At 37.7% G+C, this 23,122-nt stretch overlaps 1 protein-coding gene across 1 annotated transcript in view; it reads left to right on the top strand.

Moving 5' to 3' along the window:
• LOC124709004 (O-acyltransferase like protein-like) overlaps positions 1-22,620 on the top strand; it is a 192,130-nt gene extending 169,510 nt beyond the window's left edge. Inside the window, exons 14-17 of the mRNA XM_047240637.1 lie at positions 4,116-4,323; positions 8,294-8,439; positions 16,284-16,395; positions 22,317-22,620. Of these exons, the coding sequence (XP_047096593.1) occupies positions 4,116-4,323; positions 8,294-8,439; positions 16,284-16,395; positions 22,317-22,465 (615 nt within the window). The 3' untranslated portion in view covers positions 22,466-22,620. The remainder of the gene's footprint in view (positions 1-4,115; positions 4,324-8,293; positions 8,440-16,283; positions 16,396-22,316) is intronic.
• Positions 22,621-23,122: the final 502 nt, after the last annotated feature.

The raw sequence follows: 23,122 nt of genomic DNA, 5'->3' as shown, positions 1-23,122 counted from the left end.
TTTCTCAACTTCCACAAGTTCGCTATCTTCTGCAGTAACCAACTCTTAACATTAACTTTGTTCTACTGACTGTTTGCTCTTGCACAAGTTCTATGTTTATGCAATGTCTCCATTTCTTTATGTCTAACATAATTAACCCATAGATCAACAATCTGCTCCCCATGAGTAGCCCACTTTTCTCCCTTTCTTTTTTATCACTCACGAAACTCTTGACTGGATTAACTTGGCTACAGGTAACTGCACCTGTTGCAGGAGCACGTAAACTAGATTTTTACCCTCTCACAGCCTTCAATTGTTTAAGCGTGTTTGCATTATCTGCTCTCATTTGAGCCATTGCAACTGCCAAAACTCATTACGTTTCCTCAAGGGTAAACCATTGTGTTTTCAAGAATTATATTTTGGAAGCTCTGTCCCATAAATACAGCAAAACAGAAAAACAGGAGAAACAAAATCACATGATGAGGACACTTTATTGTAACATTATCACACCACTTTTTGCTCTGATGCAACTTCCCACCTGAGTGGCTGTTCAAGATTAATGTGTTAACACCTTAAAACAACCTGAAAGTTATAACTGTACCATAACCCCTGCTTACAATATACATAGCCCATGTTAACCAGGAGCAAAGTAACGTATGTGTTTGCAATCCTCAGAACACTGCATGGTTCACTTGCCACAATTCACATATGAAAACAGCATTAAAGACATAGCAGAAGACTGACTGATTCTCCACAACACTATCAGGGGGAAAAAAATACTCTGCATTCACCCTACTGTTTCTTGATGCTGCACACTGTAGCTAGGGGCATGGTTGTGGATCCAAGTGTAGACATCAGCAACCATTTATGTTGCGATCTGTAGAGGTGACACACTTCTGACACCCTGTAGAGAAGGGTAGCCCCATCAAGCCCAGTGGATTAGTGTCAAGGTCTGGTGTGCCGGCCAGTCTGTGGATGGTTTTTTTTATTGCAGTTTTCCATCTGCCTCGTGAATGCGAGCTTGTTCTCCTTATTCCACCTCAGTTACACTATGTCAGCGATACTCTGCCACACAAACATTTGGGGTTACACTTGTCTGGTGGTGTTAGATGTTCCTGGGGGGAGGGGGGGGGGGGGCAGTGGGGTGAGTGGACTGCTGTAGCCTGTTGTGTGGTTGTGAACCACTGAGGGCTATGGCAGGGATGAAGCCTCTCTGTCGTTTCTAGGTCCGCAATTCAATAAAATACAATACAATAGTGTGATTTTAATACTCTGCTAGAAACACCATGTGAGTCAGAAAAATTTACTGCTGTTGAGTGACTTAGTGCAGTTTAATTTCATCCTAAGTTTCTTTTAAACCAATGTCTGTTGGTGGTGCATCAGTTTCTGCAAAAATAAATTTAATGCCTCTGCATAAGGCTGTTTAAGTACAATGTCTGATGCTATTGTTTGGTAGTAACTATTTAAACTGTTGGCCATTGATTTCAGTGTAACATTATTTCTGTCACAGCTTCCTTTTGGGGTCTCAGTTTCATCCAAGTTGATATTTTGTTTGTTTCTTTCACTTTGTTTTTATTTTTTTTTCTTGTGTTTCATTTCTTTTGTGTAATGGATAGCTGCTGCTTTTTTAATAACTGACTAGAGAATTTAGTGAAACTGATAATAATATTTTAATTTTGATTACAGTTTGTCACCAGAATTAGTGCAAAAAACTTAATATCCAGGAGTTATCTGTCTATTGCCCCCATTTTTGTTTAAGTTTACTCTTGTCTGCTTTATGAAAAAACAAGACACAGGTTGTAAGAACGTGTTAAAGTGCTAAATTTTCTATATCGAGTCTCTGCTTTATACATCACCGAAATTCTTCTTTCTTTTACTTGTACCTTTATCCACATCAGTGCAGGGTCAGTGTGGTTATTAATAGATTTGGTATGGTTAATTTAAGGAGTGACTGGATGCCCTTACTGTTGCCATTCCATTACCTACTGTGACGAAATATGTGTATCCCAACTGTAAACATGTAATATTAGTCATGTAAAAGTTAGTGAAAATTTTTGAATGTTTGCAAATTGTGTAACTGAGGTGGGACTTGGGTGCCAGCCAGGTACTCATCTAGTGGAGTGTGGGAACCACCTAAAAACCACATCCAGACTGACCAACATGCCAATCCTCATTGTTAATCTCCCCTGCAGATTCAATCCATGGCCAGTGCACTTTCCCATCCTGGAAGTGACATTTTAACATCCACAGCTATCTAGGTGGTTTATAAATCTCTGAATGTAGATGCAGTAACTTTACCCTTAGTTATTCATATCATCAAAAGACGTCACAACCAGTTACAGGCAGTACATGCTTGTAGAAATGCATCAAACAGAACATTTCATGAAGGATTGTAATTACCTGTAACTTTCAATGATTTTTTTAAAATTTGGATTGAACTGAGGTACCAGCTGTATCTGATATTGTGCTGCACAGGTCAGTGATTCAGCCACATGGAACCATTTATTTCTTTCCACCTTTCCACTGCTGACCTACACATTCAACTAGACAATGCGTCTCTCATTACCTACAAGTTTTTTCAGTGTCCCAGTATACATTTAAAAGCCATGAACGTACTTTCCTGACCTATCAATAATTCTATGCAGCTAGGATACTGTGAAAATAGTGTGTCTGTTGGACACTACTCTTATGCAACACGACACATTGTAGATAACTACTGAGAGTCATGGATCAGTGCAGTTTCAGTGTTTCCAGTGTCTGCCAATATTAGTTGATTCCATTGACTTATGGAAGAGAATGTTATGCACTGTTTAATTTAGTTGTTTCCCAGTGTATAGGAATGTAAAGTTTACATCAAAGGATAACAAATAGCTTGCTTGAATGGTATGATTGGTAAACAATTTGCTCTCTCCTAAGAAGTGGCTTTTATTGTGTGGAGTGAAGACAATAATTGACAGTCACATACTAACAGTGGAACATAATGATGGTTAGAAACTTCCTGGCAGATTAAAACTGTGTGCTGGACTGGTACTTGAATACAGGACTTTTACTTTTCGCAGGCATATTCTCTATTGACTGAATTATCCAGGCATGACTCATGATCTACTCTCATCGATTTACTTAAATAAATAACTGTCTCCTGCTTCCCAAACTTCATTGTGTATAATTATTGGTATGACTTTAGAAACATCAACATGGATGCCTTCTGATGTTAATGGCATGCAGAGCATTTTTGTAAGATTGATGTGCCTGCTTCTTACATCATACATCTCCCTTCCACTCCCTAATTGCACTACATTCTGACTAACATAGTTGGGTTCAATTTCTCCATCTTGATATTTCTCATTGAGAAAGTATTGTTCCTAACCGTCTTATTATAATAGCTGCCTTTATGCATGTTATATTGGCTGTAATGGCATCATTCCATTCTCTGCAACTGTTAGGTCTTGATACCTGTTTATTTAGTATCAGTTTTTTAATATGTGAATTTTCATTTTTTCCTTTCCCTCTTTCTCTTCTTCCTCTCTCTTCCTTCCTCCTCATACTCTCTCCTTTCCTGCCTCTAACAATTTGTGCAATAGTGGAACACATTGTTTCATCCTGTACAGTAATGGTACAGCATGTTCTATTATGAACACTGGTGTGTACATTTCAGAAATTGCACTTCACATTTTGCTAGTGAATTTATAGATGCTTGTTTTTTACTTGAAGTCAGGCAGGTAATTTATGTTTACAAATGCACTCATAAAATTTGCACTAACAGATGTTCTTTATAGATTACAGTGAATCATAGAGGACAACAAAATACAATTAGATCATGGCATATCTGTGTGGAAGGGACCACATTAAAGTGGTGCTGCTTATACTTCATACACAAAAAAAGTAAAGGGCATACTGTAGTCATACAAAGAGCCTTTTATTTAGTCATAGAAATTGAACTCAGGTTCTGTGAGCATAATAATCACATTGCATTTACATGTATGTACGGTGATAATATAACAAAAATGAAATTATTTGCAAGTATTTCTTTTTTTAATCCTTAAAGGCAGCTTCATGATCAGCATACTATTCTGATATTGCCTTAATTTTCTGGTATGAACTTACAACACTAAATAAAAATGAAAATATTTTTATAGGTACTCATTGGTGTTGGCTGGACAGTGAGCCTGTTAGTACTGGGTGCAGTAGTGTGGGGGCCATACCACCTGCTCCAGGAATGTGCTAGCCTTACAACAACTACACTGGAGTCTGCTGCCTATGCTGCTCTACATCGATTCACGTGGGCACTTGCCCTTGGATGGATTATCATTGCATGTTACCATAATCTCCAATTTGGAGTTATAGGTAAGTTTTAATGAAACATTGGGTGATAATAGCATTTGAGCTCTTTTCATAATCTCTGAATGTTACAGTAGTGCTACTCTACTTACAAGGAACATATTCTGACTGTTTGCATCACTGTGGATGGTATACAATATTGTTATTATTTTGTGGAGAATTCCTGTGTAATTTATCAAAGAGAATAAATAAAATGACAGAAAATTTTGAAAGATAAACTGTATTTCCAATCATTAATGGAATTACTAAAAAAGGTAACTGCTGGTTGCGGGTTGAACACTATGTGTTAGTGTAACATGTTAGAAACTGCTTCACTCATATGAAGGTGGAGTTGATTTCCTACTCATAATTCAGTATTCCAGTGTTTTCCTTCAATTTCAAGAGTTTCATTAGTAATATGATTCATCATCAACATCATTAGACATTTTACATCCATAGGTAGATAGCTGGACTTTACCATGCATTGCAGACATAACAGGTGTGTGCATCTACAAGTAATCAATTAATAATAACAACAATAATAATAATAATTCACTTTAAATCCATCAGAGAAGTTTCTTGGTCCATCTACCATACATTCAACTGATTAGTCATAATTGTCTTGCACTCCACTCTGTTTCTGACTCATTTGTTTGTTTTCCTGTCTCTCTTAGTAATCCACAACTTGCATATGTCTATTAGGTATTTCCTTACCAAAACTCAGTTTTTGCATCATCAATCCATGTCTCACGACCATATATCAAGACTAATTTTCCATTTAGACTCATTGGAAACTTCATTTTGAAAACAATATTTAGTTTATTAAACACACACAAGCCTTTTTCTGTTCTTTTGTTGTTTGTTCATTTGTTTCCTTCAGCTGCACTAAACCCTAAAACTCATCAGCTGCTTGCATGATTTCATTGATATTAATAAAATTTTATTTTTGATGTTTGGATTATACATTTTTAAAAATCTTTTACAGACCAGTCCTCAAGCCTTTTTACACACTTGGACTGTCAAGCACCTCAAATTGTTGTTGAAGTTTGCACTGAAGGCAAACAGCACAGCATCACCAATGAAACAAATGTGGTTCAGATATATTCTACTACCATGTATTCTATCTTCATTTTCTCAGTTTAAGAATCTGAAAACGTTCTCTAAGGGTGCTGGGAATAATTTTCATGAGATGGAATCTCCTTCCCTGACTCATCATTTAATCCTGTGTTTTTCACTCCTGGGAGAAAATCATTGGAAACCAAAATACTGATCAACACATTCTTCAGAAACTCACATAATGCAATTCAGTGACTTTTTTTTCTGTAGCTGTTATTAGAGAATTTGTTGATGCCTTTTTTTTAAAAAAAAAATCAATGAATCCCATGCAAATTGGTAATTAATATTAATTATTTGATTCAGTGCTTTTGTTGGCATCTTGCAAATTATTCACTGTGCAGACTCTACTTAAAGCAAGCATGTTTCCTTAACTGACTGAAATCCAATGTTTTTTATATGCTGTTGGTAAAAATTAGGTGGAAAGGCTCAACAGACAAAATATCAATCAAAGAACTGTGGATGTACTGTTGGTCCATAGTGTCCAATGGGCACTATATTTTGGCAATCACACAAATCACCATCATTAGGTGCATTGACGATCTGAGCTCTGGATGGCATGCTGCTTACTAAGATTCACTCCCACCGCAAGCTGTATCCTCCACAGTCTGTGCCTGAGGGCAAATGTCGGCAGTTTCAGAGGCGTTTGTGTCAGCATCTGTGGTAGCGTCCTGGTATTTTCTCGGTCTGCCTTGATCACCAGATCATTATGTTTGCTAAGTGTCTTCTTAATTAGGACCCTGTGCTGGTTCCCAAGTCTTGCTGGGATTAGAGCTGCAGTCCCAATTGATAAGATTATCACTGCTGCACATTTAAGTGGCTTCTCTAACTACGCTGTCCCAGTATTTGGAAGTCTGCTCTAAAAGCTGGTATGTTTGTATTCCATTGCATTATTCTCTGACAGCATTCTGTGACTGCTGACTTGTTGGGTTACATTAGTTGAGTGTACCACTGGTGTTCTCAGCATTGATCTTTAATGGTATACACTGTTTGTTCAATATATGTCTTGCCACATTGGCAAGAACTCTGATATAGCCTGGCCTTCTGCAAACAGAGGTCATCTTTGACACTCCTCAGTGTTTTATTGGGCAGGCAAAAGACAGTTCTTATGTGATGTTTTTTCAATAAGTGCCTGACTTTTTCCCCATAATGCACCAATGTACAGTATGTAGGCTGTGGCTTCCTCTTCCTCCACGATTTTTTCCTTCTCTGCAGGCTGGACTGCAATTGTTAGGAGGAGAGGATGCATAATGTGCCATTCTGAGTATCTGTTTTTTCACAATACAGTTCTTAGGTTTTCCACTTCTTAGGGGAGACTCTCTACATCTGAGATTGTGCATGTTCTGTGTACTAGTGTTTTTACTGCTCCATTCCTCTATTCAGGGTGGTGGCAGCTATTTGCAAACACCATCTCAGATGCAGAGAATAGGCTCCAGCAATTAGAACACTTAATAACTATGTTAGAAAAAAACAACAACACAGATACTCAGAATGGCACATTAAGTGTGCTCTTAGCCTACCACTACTGTACAACCTCTAAAGATTGAAGAAATCATGGAGGAAGAGGAAGCCACAGCTTTTACACCATACACTGGCACACTGTCAGGAAAAGTCTGGTTAATACTGGAAAAGCACCATGTAAGTACTGTGTTTTGCCTCCCAGCTTACACATTATTGGGAAGTGTCAAAGATGACCTCGGTTTGCAGAAGGCCAGGGTATATCAGATTTATTGGACAAACGGTGTGTACCATCGAAGATTGATGCCAAGGACACCACAGGCACACTCAACTAATGTACCCCAAGTTGATGGTCACAGAGTGCTGCTTGTCAGAGAATCAAGAGCTGGAATACAAATTTACCAGGATTTTAGTGTAAACTTCCAAAAACAGGGGCAGTGTCAGAGAAGCCATTGAAATTTGCAGCAGGGATCATTTTATTAATCTAGACTGTGGCTACAATCTCAGCTGGGCTTGGGACCAGCACTGGGTATAATTAAGATGATGATCAGTAAACACAGTGATCTAGTGACCATGACAGTTGGGGCAAGTACATCAACGCTACTGCAGATGTTGAGGCAAGTATCTCTGCGACTGCTGACTCATGCCATCAGGCACAGATCGTGGAGGGAATGGCTTGCAGTGGGAAGGGATATAAGTCAGCTGCATTCCCTCAGCAGCTCAGTTCGTCAATGCACCTGATGATGGTGACATGTCTGATGATATTTGGAGTTTTTTTTCCATACAGCATCTTGGCTTCATTCATTCAGCCTAATGTGAACGTGAACTTTGCTGAGTCTTGTCCTTTATTCTGCATCTTTGTGATGAGTATGCTTCCAAGATAACAGCCATGTTCACAGGGTTGCACATATACATTCCTGGTTTGATGAACACTCAAGCACTCTATCACATCTTTACTGACTTACTAAATGGTTCAACCTTAATACTGTATGAAATGTGTGAGACTATTTGGAACAGCAGTTAAAACACAGAAATCATCATTCCTGCAATTTGGATGTAATCATCAATGAGTGGCTTCAGTTGGGTGTGGCATAACTGAAGATACTTGTGGGCTTCCTTACTCGCAGAAGAATTGGGTTCATTATCAATACTAGAGGTAGTGGTAAGTGATATTATCCTGGGTGTGATAAATTTATTGTCTGATGTGCTTACATTATACACTATGAAAAGCATGTTGATAGGTTTACAGGAAATAAATGATAAGTCTGCTTATGTGTTCTGTAACTAATAATGTAACTAGATACTAAAAAAAAACCATCGATGATTTTTGAGCCAACAGCACACTGTACCAAGTACTGTTGAAGAAAAGAAAAACTGAAATTACCCTTGAAGCAATGTACTGACTAAAATTCTTTTTAATTGGCAGGTGATGCTGTCAAGGGCATTCTGGAGAGCAGTACATGGCAACCACTGAGTAGACTTTCATATTGCATCTTTCTGACACATATTGCTGTCTTACTCATTAATAGTGGAAGAATACGAACACCAATCTTCATGGATGAGTATCTTCTGGTATGTAGTCTCACTTAGTTCTTAAACTATATCTAAAAACACAGATGATGTGACTTACCGAACGAAAGTGCTGGCAGGTCGATAGACACACAAACAAACACAAATATACTCACGAAATTCAAGCTTTCACAACAAACTGTTGCCTCATCAGGAAAGAGGGAAGGAGAGGGAAAGACGAAAGGATTTGGGTTTTAAGGGAGAGAGTAAGGAGTCATTCCAATCACAGGAGCGGAAAGACTTATCTTAGGGGGAAAAAAGGACAGGTATACACTCGCACACACACACATGTCCATCCGCACATACACAGACACAAGCAGACAAGCTTGTGTCTGTGTATGTGTGGATGGACATGTGTGTGTGTGTGTGTGTGAGTGTATACCTGTCCTTTTTTCCCCCTAAGGTAAGTCTTTCTGCTCCCGGGATTGGAATGACTCCTTACCCTCTCCCTTAAAACCCAAATCCTTTCGTCTTTCCCTCTCCTTTTCTCTTTCCTGATGAGGCAACAGTTTGTTGCGAAAGCTTGAATTTTGTGTGTATGTTTGTGTTTGTTTGTGTGTCTATCGACCTGCCAGCACTTTCGTTCGGTAAGTCACATCATCTGTGTTTTTAGATATATTTTTCCCATGTGGAATGTTTCCCTCTATTATATTCAATCAGTAGTTCTTAAACTGTTTAACTGGTCACATAAATTCTTTTCTGAAGAAGAGTTTATTGAGTACAATTTTACTACATAGAAATATCATTGAAATAGAATTAAGAACAAAAAGTCGTATTAACTCAAAGGGTCATGACTGTGTCAGAACAATGCATTCCCAAAGAAAGATCCTTTTTTTATTTTATGACTTCGAGTACCTTTATTTTTAAAGGTTATTTTCAGTTGTGCTATTGTGCAATGTCATTGGGAGCAATTACTTCACTTGTCTTTGTGAAAACTATTACAGTTAAATGTAGGGAATTATATTCTCTGGATATTTTGAATATCATGTTTTGATTGAAAAGAAGATGTCTATAAACTGTAATCTCTCATTTCTAGTTTCTCATCATATCATCATCATCTTCACTTCCAGGGATTACACTAAGTGATGTTCCATCTTCAAAGGTTATTGTTGAGTGCATCTCATTTTGGGCCACCAGAGTTTATACTTCCTCTCAGAATGTATCTCAACAGTCGTTTTGTCAGTCTTTCTTCTGACATTCTGCTCTATCCACCTGTTTCTGTATTTCTCTAATGCACTGTTTATCCCTTCAACATTCAGTTCTTCTCTGTTATGTACAAACTTAATAAAGAAAAGTCCTGAATGGAATAACAACCACATGGAAATGATAAGTTGCTACTCAGTAAGTAGAGGAGGAGTTGAGCTGCAGGCAGGCAGGCGCAATGAAAAAGACTGCTAAAATGTTAAGCTTTAGCCAAAGTCCTTCCTCTGAAATAGAAAACACATGTACACATTCACTCCAACTCCCTCTGTTTGGGCACTGGAGCGTGATTGCAGTTGCACCTGATGCAAGCAGCAATCTGCTGGGGTGGGTGGTGGGGGTAAGGAGGTGGAATGGGAGAGGGAGAGGGAGGGATAGCAGCAGGGTAGGGGGGTGGGGCAGATGCTACCTGCCTATGGGAGTGTGCAAGAACTCAGTGGGGACAGGATACTGCTGCAAGACGCAGTGTTGGGAGGCTGTGCTGTGGAAGGGGGGAGAGTGTCAGGGATGGGAGGGGGAGAGGAGAGAAGTAGAAAAGGAGTGTTGGTGGAATATAAAGCATATCTAGTGCTGGTATGGAAGCAGTGTAGCAGGAAGGGGATGGGTGGATGATGGACAGGGACTTGCATGGGTTGAGGCCATGAAGAATATGTTGTCACGAGATTTTACACATCTGCACAGTTCAGAAAAGTTTATGTTGGTAGAAAGAATCCACATGGTACAGGCTGTGAAGTAGTCATTGAAGTGAAGCTCATCTTGGGCACCATGTTCAGCAACTGGGAGGTCCAACTGTTTCTTGGACACAGCATGGCAGTAGCCATTCATGCGGACAGACAGCTTATTAATTGTCATGCCAATATAGAGAGTGACACAGTGGTTGCAGCTTAGTTTTTAGATCACATGGTTGCTCCACAGTTAGCTCTGCCTTTGATGGGATAGAAGACACCTGTGACAGGACTGGAGTAGGTGGTGGTGCGAAGATGTACGGGGCAGGTTTTGTATCTAGGTCTGCTGCAGAGATGTGAGCCATGAGGCAGGGGCTTGGGATTAGGGGTAGAATAGGGATGGACAAGGATTTTGTGTAGGTTTGGTGGGTAGCAGAATACCACAGTGGGAGGGGTGAGGAATGTTGTGGGGAGGATATTACTCTTACAGGGCACAAAGACAGGTAGCTAAAATGTGATTCAGCTCTGGGTGGTCCTGAGCCACAAGAGGAGGGCTCCTTTGAGGATGGACATGTGGGAGTCAGTTGGTGTTTGACTCCAACCTAAAGGTCCTGGTGGTGAGGGAGTCAGGAGTCCATAGAGGTTGGCTGCAGAAAGTCAATTGGAGAACATAACAGTTTTGTGATTTCATTAAATTTGAACAATTACATGTGTTTGCCCACAGCCCTGGCACAGCATGTGATGTCCACATGTCAGTGCAGCAAACATGACAGTAAGTCTTGTGGTTCATGCATGCCCCGGAAAGCTGTGTGCGTGTGCTTACATGGCACACTGGATGCTAATATACTGCCAACTGGCAATAGCACATAAGTCGAAGGTCAGCAGTGGCAGTCAGTCAACATTGAGACACTGAGGCCTAGTGTCCCAGTGATATGGCAGATGGCAGTGTTGACTATGGGCTGAACCTGGGGCTGCTGGTTGCATCACTGTCTGGTGATGATGGACACTGGCTGTATGGAGCTGGGTGGCCCTCCATTCATGCCTTGTACCATGAGGAGGAGGCAGCTTGAAGGTGGCCTGGTGGCAAGGCCATCAGGCAGTGGTTGTAGGTTTGCAGCTAGGCTGCAGCAATAGCTGCTGCATCAGTAGAGTGTTGTCAAACTTGCAGTGGAGATGGACACAGCGTGAGTGTTGATGGATAACTCTGCCATGCCGGTGATCTGCTCTGCGAGTCCGAGTGTATATATATGGCCAGAGGAGTCTTGTCAGTGCAGAAGGCAAGCATTGTCATGTCTTTCCAATGTCATCAAACCTGCTTGTTAATATGGAAGATCACAACTGTTGTATACTTCTTGAACACTGAAACTTCCAAGAGGAAGGTCAGTGCCAGAGACAGCATTGAGCTCTTGCTTTAGCCCATGATATCACAGCCTGGAATGTTCAGTCTAATGAAATTTACTGACCAAACAAACAATATGTGTATCAAAAACGCAATCATTTTTTCTTCTATGAGAAAAAATGGTGTATTGTATTCAATGAAGGAAATACAAACATGAGCAGATAGCAGTAGCTGATCATTACTCAGTAATGAATGACTTAAAAGAAAATATAGAACAGAAATTCATAAAACAAAAGCTTTACCTGAACTCATTACATAACAACTCTGTTAGTGCCAAATGATTTTCATATTTTCCAAAATAATTAAGAATTGTCTAGGGGGGAAGCAATTAAAAATTGATGAAACACTTAAAGAAGCAGGAACTTCATGAGTACAGTCACTGAGGGCACATTGGTATAATATTAGTCCCGAGGCAGGTTCATATAAACTAGTGAGGGTACAATGTTTTAAGAGTGAGTTAAATGAGGTGTTATGGGGTGAGGTATATGCAGCAAGAGATGCTAATGTCAAATTCAATTTATTCCACAGTAAATTGTTGTCAATATTTGAAAGTTTCTTGTGTAAAAAGTTATCAAGAAGGTCCCATTATAAAAAAGAAAGCTGATGATAACTAAGGGAATTAAAATCTCCTGTAAGAGGAAGAGGAAAATTTATATAAGAATAAGTCAATATGTGACATTATTGGCATAATACAAAAAATACTGCAATGTTTTAAGGAAAACTATTAAAAGTCAAGAAGAGCGCATCCTGATAGGAACTAATAATGGGGATAATACACTGAGGAGGTGACAAGTCATGGGATAGTGATAAACACATATACAGTGTGACGTTCCTTCCCTCCTTCACTCGGAGGGAGGAGACGAGACTCGTAATGATGTTCGTCCCCATCGGTATGACGTGGAACAGCAACTGTAACTCTCATAAGAACACAACTCCTCATGTGGTTTATAAATATTCTGTTATCTGTTCATGACAGTCTTCTCAGCTTGTGCAAACTCGTAAACTGCAGTCATTTATTTTTATTTTATGCCTGGTTAACTCCGTGACGAAATAAAAACATCCAGTTATTAACAACAGTCTGATATAACTCCAGAGATAACTTATGTTGGAGTAAATGCTTTTTTAATACACCATAATACTGGTTTATTAATCACTCTTCACTGTCCATTATTCATGTACTCATTTAGTTACTTAAAATATTTAAAGAGTCAATCAACTTGCATTAATACACTTTGCATTGTCCGTTTAGTGAGTTAGGCGAAACATAAGATTTATCTTTTGACTCAGATTTTATTGTTCTTTCTGTAATTAATTGTTTGTCCTTACATGCACACAAATATGTCATTCAAGATTAACTTCTGTTCAGTTCAATAATTGTGACACTGACGACAACTTTTGACTAATCGGCGTACTTGTCATCTTCGTGTCTTCGTTTTATTGTGTCCTACTGTCATTGATCCATTGCTCTGAAGGTTTGTCACTGTTCATCAGTACGAAGGCTAAGTCTGAGAAACCAATATCACTCAATTGAACTCTAACAGTCGTCTTACATTCCGTCGCATTTAGAACGGTAAAGATGAACTTTCATCAGTCAAATGACTGAACAATACTTCAGTCTCTACCTCACCAATTATCAAACCTCCAAAACTGAAACACTCTAATAGCATTTGTGTCCAGACAACTATCGCAAAAGTACTCTAGAGGGACTGAAGAGCAACTAACTAACTGAACATTTCCATATCCGAGTTGCATTGTAGTCACATTGAATTTCCTTTTCGATGCGGCTACAACTCTCTTCCATGGTAAATGTTATCTTTGACTGAATTACTTTATTGGATTTAGCCTTCATTCATATGATTTTGAATTTATTCTATAGATGTTTGATAAAGAACCTATGATAATCCGTTCGTTTATCTCCCCTTTTTGTGTGCTATTCTCAGTATTTGAATGGTGTAGGTGTTAATCAAAATATTAACAGTGTAGATTTTATTGTCAATAGTTGCCATCACTGTCAAGATGACTCACTTCCCTACTTTAAGTTTCCACAAAGTTTGTTAACTGGGGTTTTCTGCCCTTGGGGCGATACAACAGATGGCAGCAGTATCTCGTACACAAAGTATAAAAAGGCAGTGCTTTGGCAAAGCTGTTATTTGTATTCAGGTGGTCCATGTGAGAAGGTTTCCAACAGTATTATGGCCACATGACAGGAATTAACAGATTTTGAATGTGGAGTGGTAGTTGGAATTAGATGCATGGGACATTCCATTTTGGAATGTCAAGCATGTGCCGAGAATACCAAATTTCAGGCGTTACCCCTCACCATGGACTGTGCAGTGGCTGACAGCTTGCACTTAATGACCAAGAGCAGCAGTGTTTGCATTGAGTCGTCAGAGCTAACAGACAAGCAACATTGCCTGAAATAATAACAGGAATCAACAAGGGACATACAACAAACATATCCATTAAGACAGTGTGGTGAAATTTGGCAAACAACTGATGTGAGGCCTTTGCTAACAGTACATGGCCTGTAGTGCTTCTCCTGATCTCGTGGCCATATTGTCTGAACCATAGATGACTGGAAAACCGTGGCCTTGTCAGATAAGTCCCCAAGTTGAAAACAAAATACTGTGCAAACTGGTGGTGGCTCCATAATGGTGTGGGCTGTGTGTACTTGGGTTGGACTGAGTCCTCTGGTGCAACTGAACTGATCTTTGATTGGAAATGGTTACGTTAGGCTGCTTGGAGACCATATGAAACAGTTTGTAGACTTCATATCTGCAAACAACAATGGAATTTTTTATGTATGACAATGAGCCATGTCACCTGGTCTCTGTTGTTCGTGACTGGTTTGAAGAACATTCTGGACAATCTGAGTGAATAATTTGGCCACCCAGATTGCCTGACATGAATCCCATTGAACATTTAGGTATCATAATTAAGAGGCCAGTTTGTGCACAAAATCCTGCATCAACAACATTTTTACAATTATGGGCAGCTATAGAGGCAGCACGGCTTGATATTACTGCAGAGGACTTCAAACAACTTTTTGACTCCATGCCATTTTAAGTTGCTGCACTATGCTGGGCAAAAGGAGGTCTGACACAATGTTAGGAGGGATCCCATGACATTTTTCATCTCAGTGTAAAATTAGAAGTATATGGAGCTACTGTTAAATGGGAGACAGGACAGTCAGTCAGTGTACAAGATATCATAACGGTTAAACTGCATACCAATGTTGTGAATGATAATTCACAAGTTGAGAGTACTTTTAACAATTACTTTCTAAATGTAGCAGCACAAATATTATTAAATGGTTCAGTCAAAGAATCAAGAGAATATATTTCAAATGTCAGTCCACAAAACCTTAAGCAACTAGAAACTGCACAAAAAATATTGTTTTAAGTGTAATTGCAAGAGTAGGGCTAAAACATGTGTTCATTAATGATAACACCAGTCATATATACATATCCTGTAAAATGACTCATTATAAACAATTTCCATAAAAAAATCATTGAAATGATATATGGAACATTTACTAACTAACTAGCAGTAAGAAACTTATCTTTCCTTGATAACTGCCTCAATAATGATGATCACTATCATATAGGCTTATAAGCAGTTGCATTTTACTTTCTGAATGACTTTATTTGTCTCATTTGGTACTTTATTCACAGATGCTTAGGCAGTCCCAAATTTAGAGCAAAAATGTCATTTATGGACACTTGCTGAAAACACTGCAACACAGAAATAATGATGTATAGTTCATAAGTTACTGTTCCTGTGATTTTTCTGGCACACAAATGAAAATGCTTGGAGCTGACACAGCTTGAATTACAATGGTAGAAACCACTCATATGCAAGGCTGAAATCAATAAATTACTCAAATGCTATCATATTTTGCTGAAGTAGACCTTTATAGTGTAGACTGAGTGTCACTGTACTCAGATCCCAATGAGGCCCTGCTGTAACATGAAAAGTGTAATGCAGAGCTGTTGTCAATATGTTGGTCGGCCATTGAGAAGAACACATTCAGGTTCATGTGAGCTGCCAGCTGGAGATGCTGTTTGCTTACCACTCACAATGACCCACTGGTCATAGGTCTAATGAGCTGCATTGATAGTGTGGCATCATCCATTTATACATGTGGTGAGATTATAAGATGCACCACCTAAGGGAAAATATTTCCATGTGTGCCTCTGTGTGTGGCTTTCAGGCTCTGTGTGTGGATTCCAGATAGCTGAAAAGTATGAAAGAATTTACAAGATGTGTATTTTGTAACATATGCCTTTTATATGGAAGCTACATTTCCCAGTCCCCCCCGCCCCGTCCCCCCCCCCCCCTTCCACCTTCCCACCCAATACTGAAGTTTTCTTCTCTCTCAGTATATCACTGAAGCTTCACTCAAACAAGGTTGGGCATCTCATCTACCTAGTAAGTAATGCAATTTTCTTTCTTTATTTGTTTGGGGACTTATTTTGAGCATTCTTTTCTTTTATTTACATTTGCTTTCATTGTTGAAACAAAATACTTGCTGTTTATGTTTTTTGGAAGTACCACTGTTGTATAACTGACTTACATTACAGATGCACAGTTATGCTGGAGATCTGGCCATTGTATTGTTAATATCAATGGCTCTCCACCTATTTGTTGAAGCTCCTTCACTTTTTCTGGCTCGAACCATTTTCAGTCGTCAAGGTGAGTGCAGTTGCTGATAATCCAATATTTTTTTTTTTCCTCACTAATATTTTAGAATTAAACTCAGTCTGTTTAATACTTTTATATGAATACTTCATCTGTAGTATGTTCAACTAGGTTATTTATTGGACACTCTGTGACTTGCTTATATTTGTGCCTTACATATTAATTACCAATTTCAAACACATTCCTGTAAGACGCCAGTAAAGTGTAAAGACAAGCAATTTTGTTTAAATTTTAAACATATTAATTATTTCAACTTTCCAGCTGCAGTTACATAAACTTTGGGAAACGACCACCATTTGAATTGGTCATTTTGGAAACAGCCTAACTCCATAGATGCATATTTTTCTGGAAACATAAAAAACTGTTTTTAAAAGAAAGATTAATACATATTAAAATATGCTGTGTCCTTTTTAAAGATTACAGTTAAGTGAGAAATTTAACATATAACACAATCTTTTGCTGCTAGCAGACCCAGCCAAAAGAGTGATCAAACTGGTTGGAGTTAAGATTTTATTTTATTTTTTTTTAATTAATTCAAATTCATGTGAAAATTTATCACTGAAATGTGCTGTTGTAATCAACTTAATAATAATAATAACAGTAACAATAATAATAAATTTAATAATAATAATAATCATAATAATAGAACATTTAAAAACTGACTTATACAGCAAACTTACACAAATGCATGAATTAGTAATATATTGCCTTTAACATTAACATTAGTTTGGGGCATCTAACATTTTTCTTTTTTTAAATTATGCAACAAAAATAATCTTATAATGTTTTGAGTTCATAATGCAAATGCATGACTGAAACAATTTACTTCAAATTATCAATGACTCCAAAATCTCATGGTAAAATTGCTGATATTCATCAGGAATATGCAGCAAGACCTTCTTCAAGTCAGCATGCTTAGCTCCAGGGATTGACACCTATCTGTTGTATGTGCTTGTTTGGGATAAGCATACATTTTGCTTGCCAGTGCCCCTCCTGTCCTGTGAATTTACTATCTTATTGTATAGAAGAGGCCACCAATCATGCCATAGTAACTATGAACTTATCAGGGAGTCTTGAATTTACTATTATCTCACATACTTCTTTTGGAAGATAAATTTGATTGTGCCTTGACAAAAGTGTCTTCAAAACATCAAAATCATGGTTATTGGGGAGAAAAGAATATCCTCTCTGGGGAAAGAAGTGCTGGATTTGATCAAAATGCTCTGTTTCTACAAGAGCCATTAAAAATCTTAGTATGATGTGATTTCTGTTTTGACCAGCACAGCCATCACTAAAGTGGTGCAGTTTCTTCACATCCTTTGGAATGTAATTATCTTTGCAAAGCAGAAGCAAAGAAGCTACTTCATTTGACCCTTTGTTACCCTGGATTTCATCATAGATGTAAAAAATGACCTCCTTCTGACTTTGCATTATGAATTTCAGAAACATTGAGGTTTAACTGTCAAAGATAAAACAACTCCTGCACTGGAATATTAGGAACTGAAATATTCTGCATGTAGTCATCATTGAAGCTTAAAGAGTAGTGTGAAATTTTTTAGCTCTTCTTTAGTAGATCATTGATTCTGTGTCAGCAACATTCTTTGCCTTCTTGTTAAGGAATTGGAACTTTAGTTTCTGTTCCCCAAACTTCGGATGTACAGCGGGTATCTACCTGAGGCCTCCAAAACCTGAGGTGAAGATGGTGTTTAAAGTATTTAGCATAGTACTGACATGTAATGTTTACTTCAAGATGTTTTTACTTAATCTTCTAAAACATGATTTTCATGTTTAACATTGCATCAAGGTAATTTTTCATCATGGAGGAATAGTGGGTTTGTATTCTTGGAAGAGAGTCAATATTTTGATGAATGAGCAACTTAATTTTGATAGGCTTTGAATTTGCTGTGGGAGTTTTTTCCTCTCAAATCAGCTGGAACCTACCTGCTATCAGCTGAAGACTGTAAATTCAAAATGGGCTAAATGATAAAATGGATGTTTTGAGACATTTAAAGAAAAACAATTTACTCCTTGTGGAATGTCTTAGTGCAAATAATACATTATTAAGTCACACTATAGCTCACTGTGACCTGGCAAATAAAACTCAGTTACCCATAGTATCACAAAGAAAATGACAACAAAGGGCTAAGTCCCTTGATCTTGTATTGTTTCATCAATAATTGCAATAGTAAGATGATATGGAATAATAATAACAAATACCATCGTGTGACATTTTATGTGCATTTAACCACAAATGTCCTGGTAAAACTTCCTGAGCTCTTCAGGTAACTATGGTATCATACTTAATGAGTCCTTCTTCTTATTTCCTTGTAAGCTCTGCCAGTTGTCAACTTGCCTTCTTCAGGACATTGACCATTGTCCACTCTTCCAGCTCATTAAGTGTTCTTCATATTTTGACCTTTCCAGGGACAGTTATTCAAATTCACAAAGTAGTCGATATCAAGAGTTTGTTGGTGGCGATCAGGTTTGCTGCTGCTCTGTAAAAGACAAGAAAGTGTGAGTCATGTATTTCCAGACCTTTGATTGGCTTTGCATGATGTGATGAAGTCACTAACTTCATTAGGTCACCCAGAACAAAACATTTCACTGTCTTCTTTCTCTTTTCAGTGGTTGCCAAATTTCGATCACATACCAAAAAGATGTGTCCAAAAATGAGATATTTATGATTAACGCATTCTAACATACCACAAGACACTGGAAACATGTACAAGAACAGAAGAATTTTGCTTTTATTTTGTGTGCAGCAGTTGCCACTCCATGCACACAGTGTTTTCTTTATTGTGATGCTAGATATTTCATTGAGAAATGCAGTAAACAGAATGCGACTTCATTGGCTCCCCTGTCACCTTCCATCTGATTCTACAATTATGTTGTTGCTTCACCAGTGCCATGTACTCTGAAACTTTAACATGAGAGCTGCCTCATGTAGAACATATCTGAATGTTCAAGGGAAGGTACAAACATAAGCTGTTGGAGCTTTATGGGTAGTGTGCAAGTATCAGTTTGGTAACGTTGCAACAAGTGCATCAATTCTTAACTGTGATGTGGCCCTTTCAGCTTTGCAGTGTTGCAGTTCAAGTCCTTGCTTAGCTTCATCAGCATTCTGGTCGTTTACTTTACCTTCTAGAACTAATTGGTCACATGTTTGACATGTTTTTGATTGTGGCTTTGTGAAGGATATGTGCAGAAAACCTGCAAGGAAAACTTTTCTGTAAAATTTATGTGTCACAGTACTATTGGGATATTTTACTTTGAATAGAGTGATAAGCCTGTTCATATTGAGACCAGGGCTTCGGTACTCCTTTGTTGTGCATTTTCTGCCATAGTGACTCACATCTCTATGCAGCATGTAATTTAGGCCCGAACACTCTGCCAATCTTCATCAGTGTATGTTCTATTAAACGCTCAACCTCTCTTGTCCTTGAAAACATTATCACTAGTTTTCAGTATTTCTTTGAAATACTGAAAGCATCCTTAAAAATGTTCTTACATATTTGTTTATGTCCACCATCACCACCAGGAACCATGAAAATCAATGTACACTGGCAGCAACTTTCCGTTGGGTAGCATACCTTCCATTTCACTGGTGTTCTAGTGGAATAATTAAGAATGTGAGTTATGTCTGCTCATCTTGTTGGTTGAGTGTAGTAAATGAGTTCATCTTATGTTCTCCTGATAAGGAGTCACAATAATACCCATATTTGCAGGTAACCTAAAACCAAATATTAAGACACATTATAATGTTACAATATTATATTATTTGTTTTCAATCATAGGACTGTCACATAGACACTTCACATAGATACTCTTATTGGGGAGCATTAATATTTGATTTACTCATCTCACACCTGTGTTCTTGGCTGTTGCCTGGGAGGTCTTTCTCTTCCTTTTTCTGTCTTGCACAATAAACCAGACACTCTTCTTTTCTTCTCCACCACTCTCTTACTTACAGTTTCACATTGTCTCCTCATTGTGTTTGGATCATCACAGTATTCAGACTCACAACACATCATAACCTCAGCCATCTTCATTAACAAATGTCAACTGATGAACAGCAAAGAGCCAGTGGTAGAATGTAGACTTAGCACACATCGACAACCCTCATAGTTTGAATGCCATCTATGAGTGTGCATAGAAAACTAACGGGGGCATGTACGGACATAGCACCTATCATCAGGTAATGGCCTTGACGTGTAACTCCTATTGACAGCGAAATATAACTTTTCACAGAAATGGTACTTAGTTTCTTTTGAATCTCTAGTCTTCAATTCTCTTAGACAGCTGATTCTACTGTCACTCTTAAGATCATGGAAAGCTTAAATACCTTCTGGCAGACCTCCTTCCTTTCATAATTGAGTATAATGAAGTATTTAAAACAGTGACTATACTTAGTGGATGACACATTTTTAGACGGATGAGGTCTTTGTGCATTGTTACAGGTGATGAGACCTTGTAAGCATATATTCTTTTCGTCTTTGCTCTTCTGATTATTAAATCTATCTAACAAAGATATTTGATGAAATATATCAAAATTAGCAAAGCTTGCTTCCTTAAAATTGCATTTCTCACCTGTTTTTCTTGCTCAAAATTTTATTTCTTCATAGCTTATGTATTCACTTCCTTGAACACATGCTCTTTTAATTACCTTACTCTTGTATCCAGCTTCATTCCTCACACCCCTCTTTCATTTGTTTGAGTTTTACATTATTACATAACTTTAAAATAAAACTGCACCTCGTCATCAGATAAGATAACCAAGACCAAGAATGTTCTGTTCTGTCTAAGAAACAACTAAATCTTCAACAACAACAGATCTTATTACTAGAATAAATACGTCACACAACACTGCCAACAGAGTCAACAGCGCTACCACATTAAGATTTGAAACTCCAGAAATTACATTGTTTCTAAAACTAATACAGACTTGCTAGATACAATAAAATACTGAGGTCTATGGAAATTATGTCATTTCTATACTTGCTGTGGCCACCCTTAAAGAAGACCTGGACATAAATACCTCAATTGGTAAAAGAAGAATTCTTATAGGATCACTTTGTCTGTCTCTCTGACTGACTGACTGTTAAGAACCCTCTTTCTCAGGAACGGATAGATGTACTGAGTTCAAATTTATGTCACATACTGAGGTCTATGGTCCCTTGGCAGTGTAAAAAATATAAGCTTCCAAGTTAATGCAATCAAATCATAGTGCCACTTATGTCACATATCTTGCAGTATCGATAACAATAACAAGCAAAAATTCTCAAGATTCTAGACTCCCGGAATGGATGAACTGTCTATGTATATAATTAAGTTTGCATGGAACCCTTGGTGTGTGAGCCCTACTCGCACTTATCCAGATTTTTTCCTGGTTGTAACTGTACAGTTAATCAACAAATGCATGTCAGCACATACATTTGATGGCTTGACCAAGTAATTTACAATAACAGATAAGACTTAAGATGAAGCATATGAACATAGAGCTTTTTGATGAATAAAAGTTTGAATCTGTTTTCAATATATTAAAATTTGTTAATCAGCTGTTAATCTTCTGTTAAAATGATGTATAAAATGGAGAGAAGAATTAATGATAGTGCAAAGTTTTATAATGTCCTCAGAGAAAGAGAGAACACTTTACTGCAGCTAATCCAGAGCACTGAAATGTCATATCTCAGAGATTAAACACAGATGCTATGGGTGTGATATGTCAGAGACTGTGCAGCTTCATCAGACACTTAAATAATTGAAGTAAGGTCAATTCAGACATCTTTACCACAAATGCTCGCTTACATTAGTATAAAATAGAGTTTTTGTAGAAAGGAGAAGTAAGAAAACAAATTTATTGTATTAAATTTTAATCACACATGTGATGCCGGTATATAAACTAAATCTGTTGACAGGAAACCAACAGCAGTCTTCAAAAATAGTGAAAAGTCAAACTCCACATCAAAAAAATACAGTAGACCAGAAGAAAAAACAACAGAGGTGGCAGCATGTGTCTCCAACAGACATTCCAACATCAAGTGAATGCCCTGTTGGTCAGCCATAGTAATTTACTCAAGATCTTGGCAAAGTATCTCTGCATTGTAGAAACATTATCTCCTTCTACTAGTTACCTGCATAGTGATGAAGGGTAAAGTTTTGTTACATAAACAACAAGAATCTACTAGAAACTCAAGATTATTTTATCTAGTATAATAGTACTCTGTGAATAGAACTGTTGAAATTTCTAGTCTCATTTATTCACCGTAATTTCAATAGCTTTCATTTGATCACATGCTATGTATTACTGACTATGAAAATTTATAACTGAATTGAGTGGTATTGGAACACTTCAAATGAAAACAATCTCTGCATATCATAGATACATTATTACTAGCAACATTGTGTGGAAAGCAAATGAATTGCTATGCACTTGCATAAATTAATATTGTTATTGTAGGGAATTAATGTCTGCTTATTTTAATTACAACTAAAAATATAATATTTATAAATTGTGGGCCTCATAAACAACTTTCTGCAATATGTAAATTTAAGTTGTTTTCTGCTGAAAAATTTGTAATCTTTGCTACCTTGCAAGACATTAATATCTTGCCAGTTGTCTTACAAGTTAACTGCATTTGTTGTTGTTGGTAGTAAGCCACAATCATTTTGTTTTGTATTATTATGACTGATGTTTAAATCCTATGTGAGCTGCAAAATACAA

Source organism: Schistocerca piceifrons, chromosome 7 (assembly GCF_021461385.2).
Source record: "Schistocerca piceifrons isolate TAMUIC-IGC-003096 chromosome 7, iqSchPice1.1, whole genome shotgun sequence".
In the NCBI taxonomy this organism is placed as follows: domain Eukaryota; kingdom Metazoa; phylum Arthropoda; class Insecta; order Orthoptera; family Acrididae; genus Schistocerca; species Schistocerca piceifrons.
This window is presented reverse-complemented; position numbering and strand designations above follow the sequence as displayed.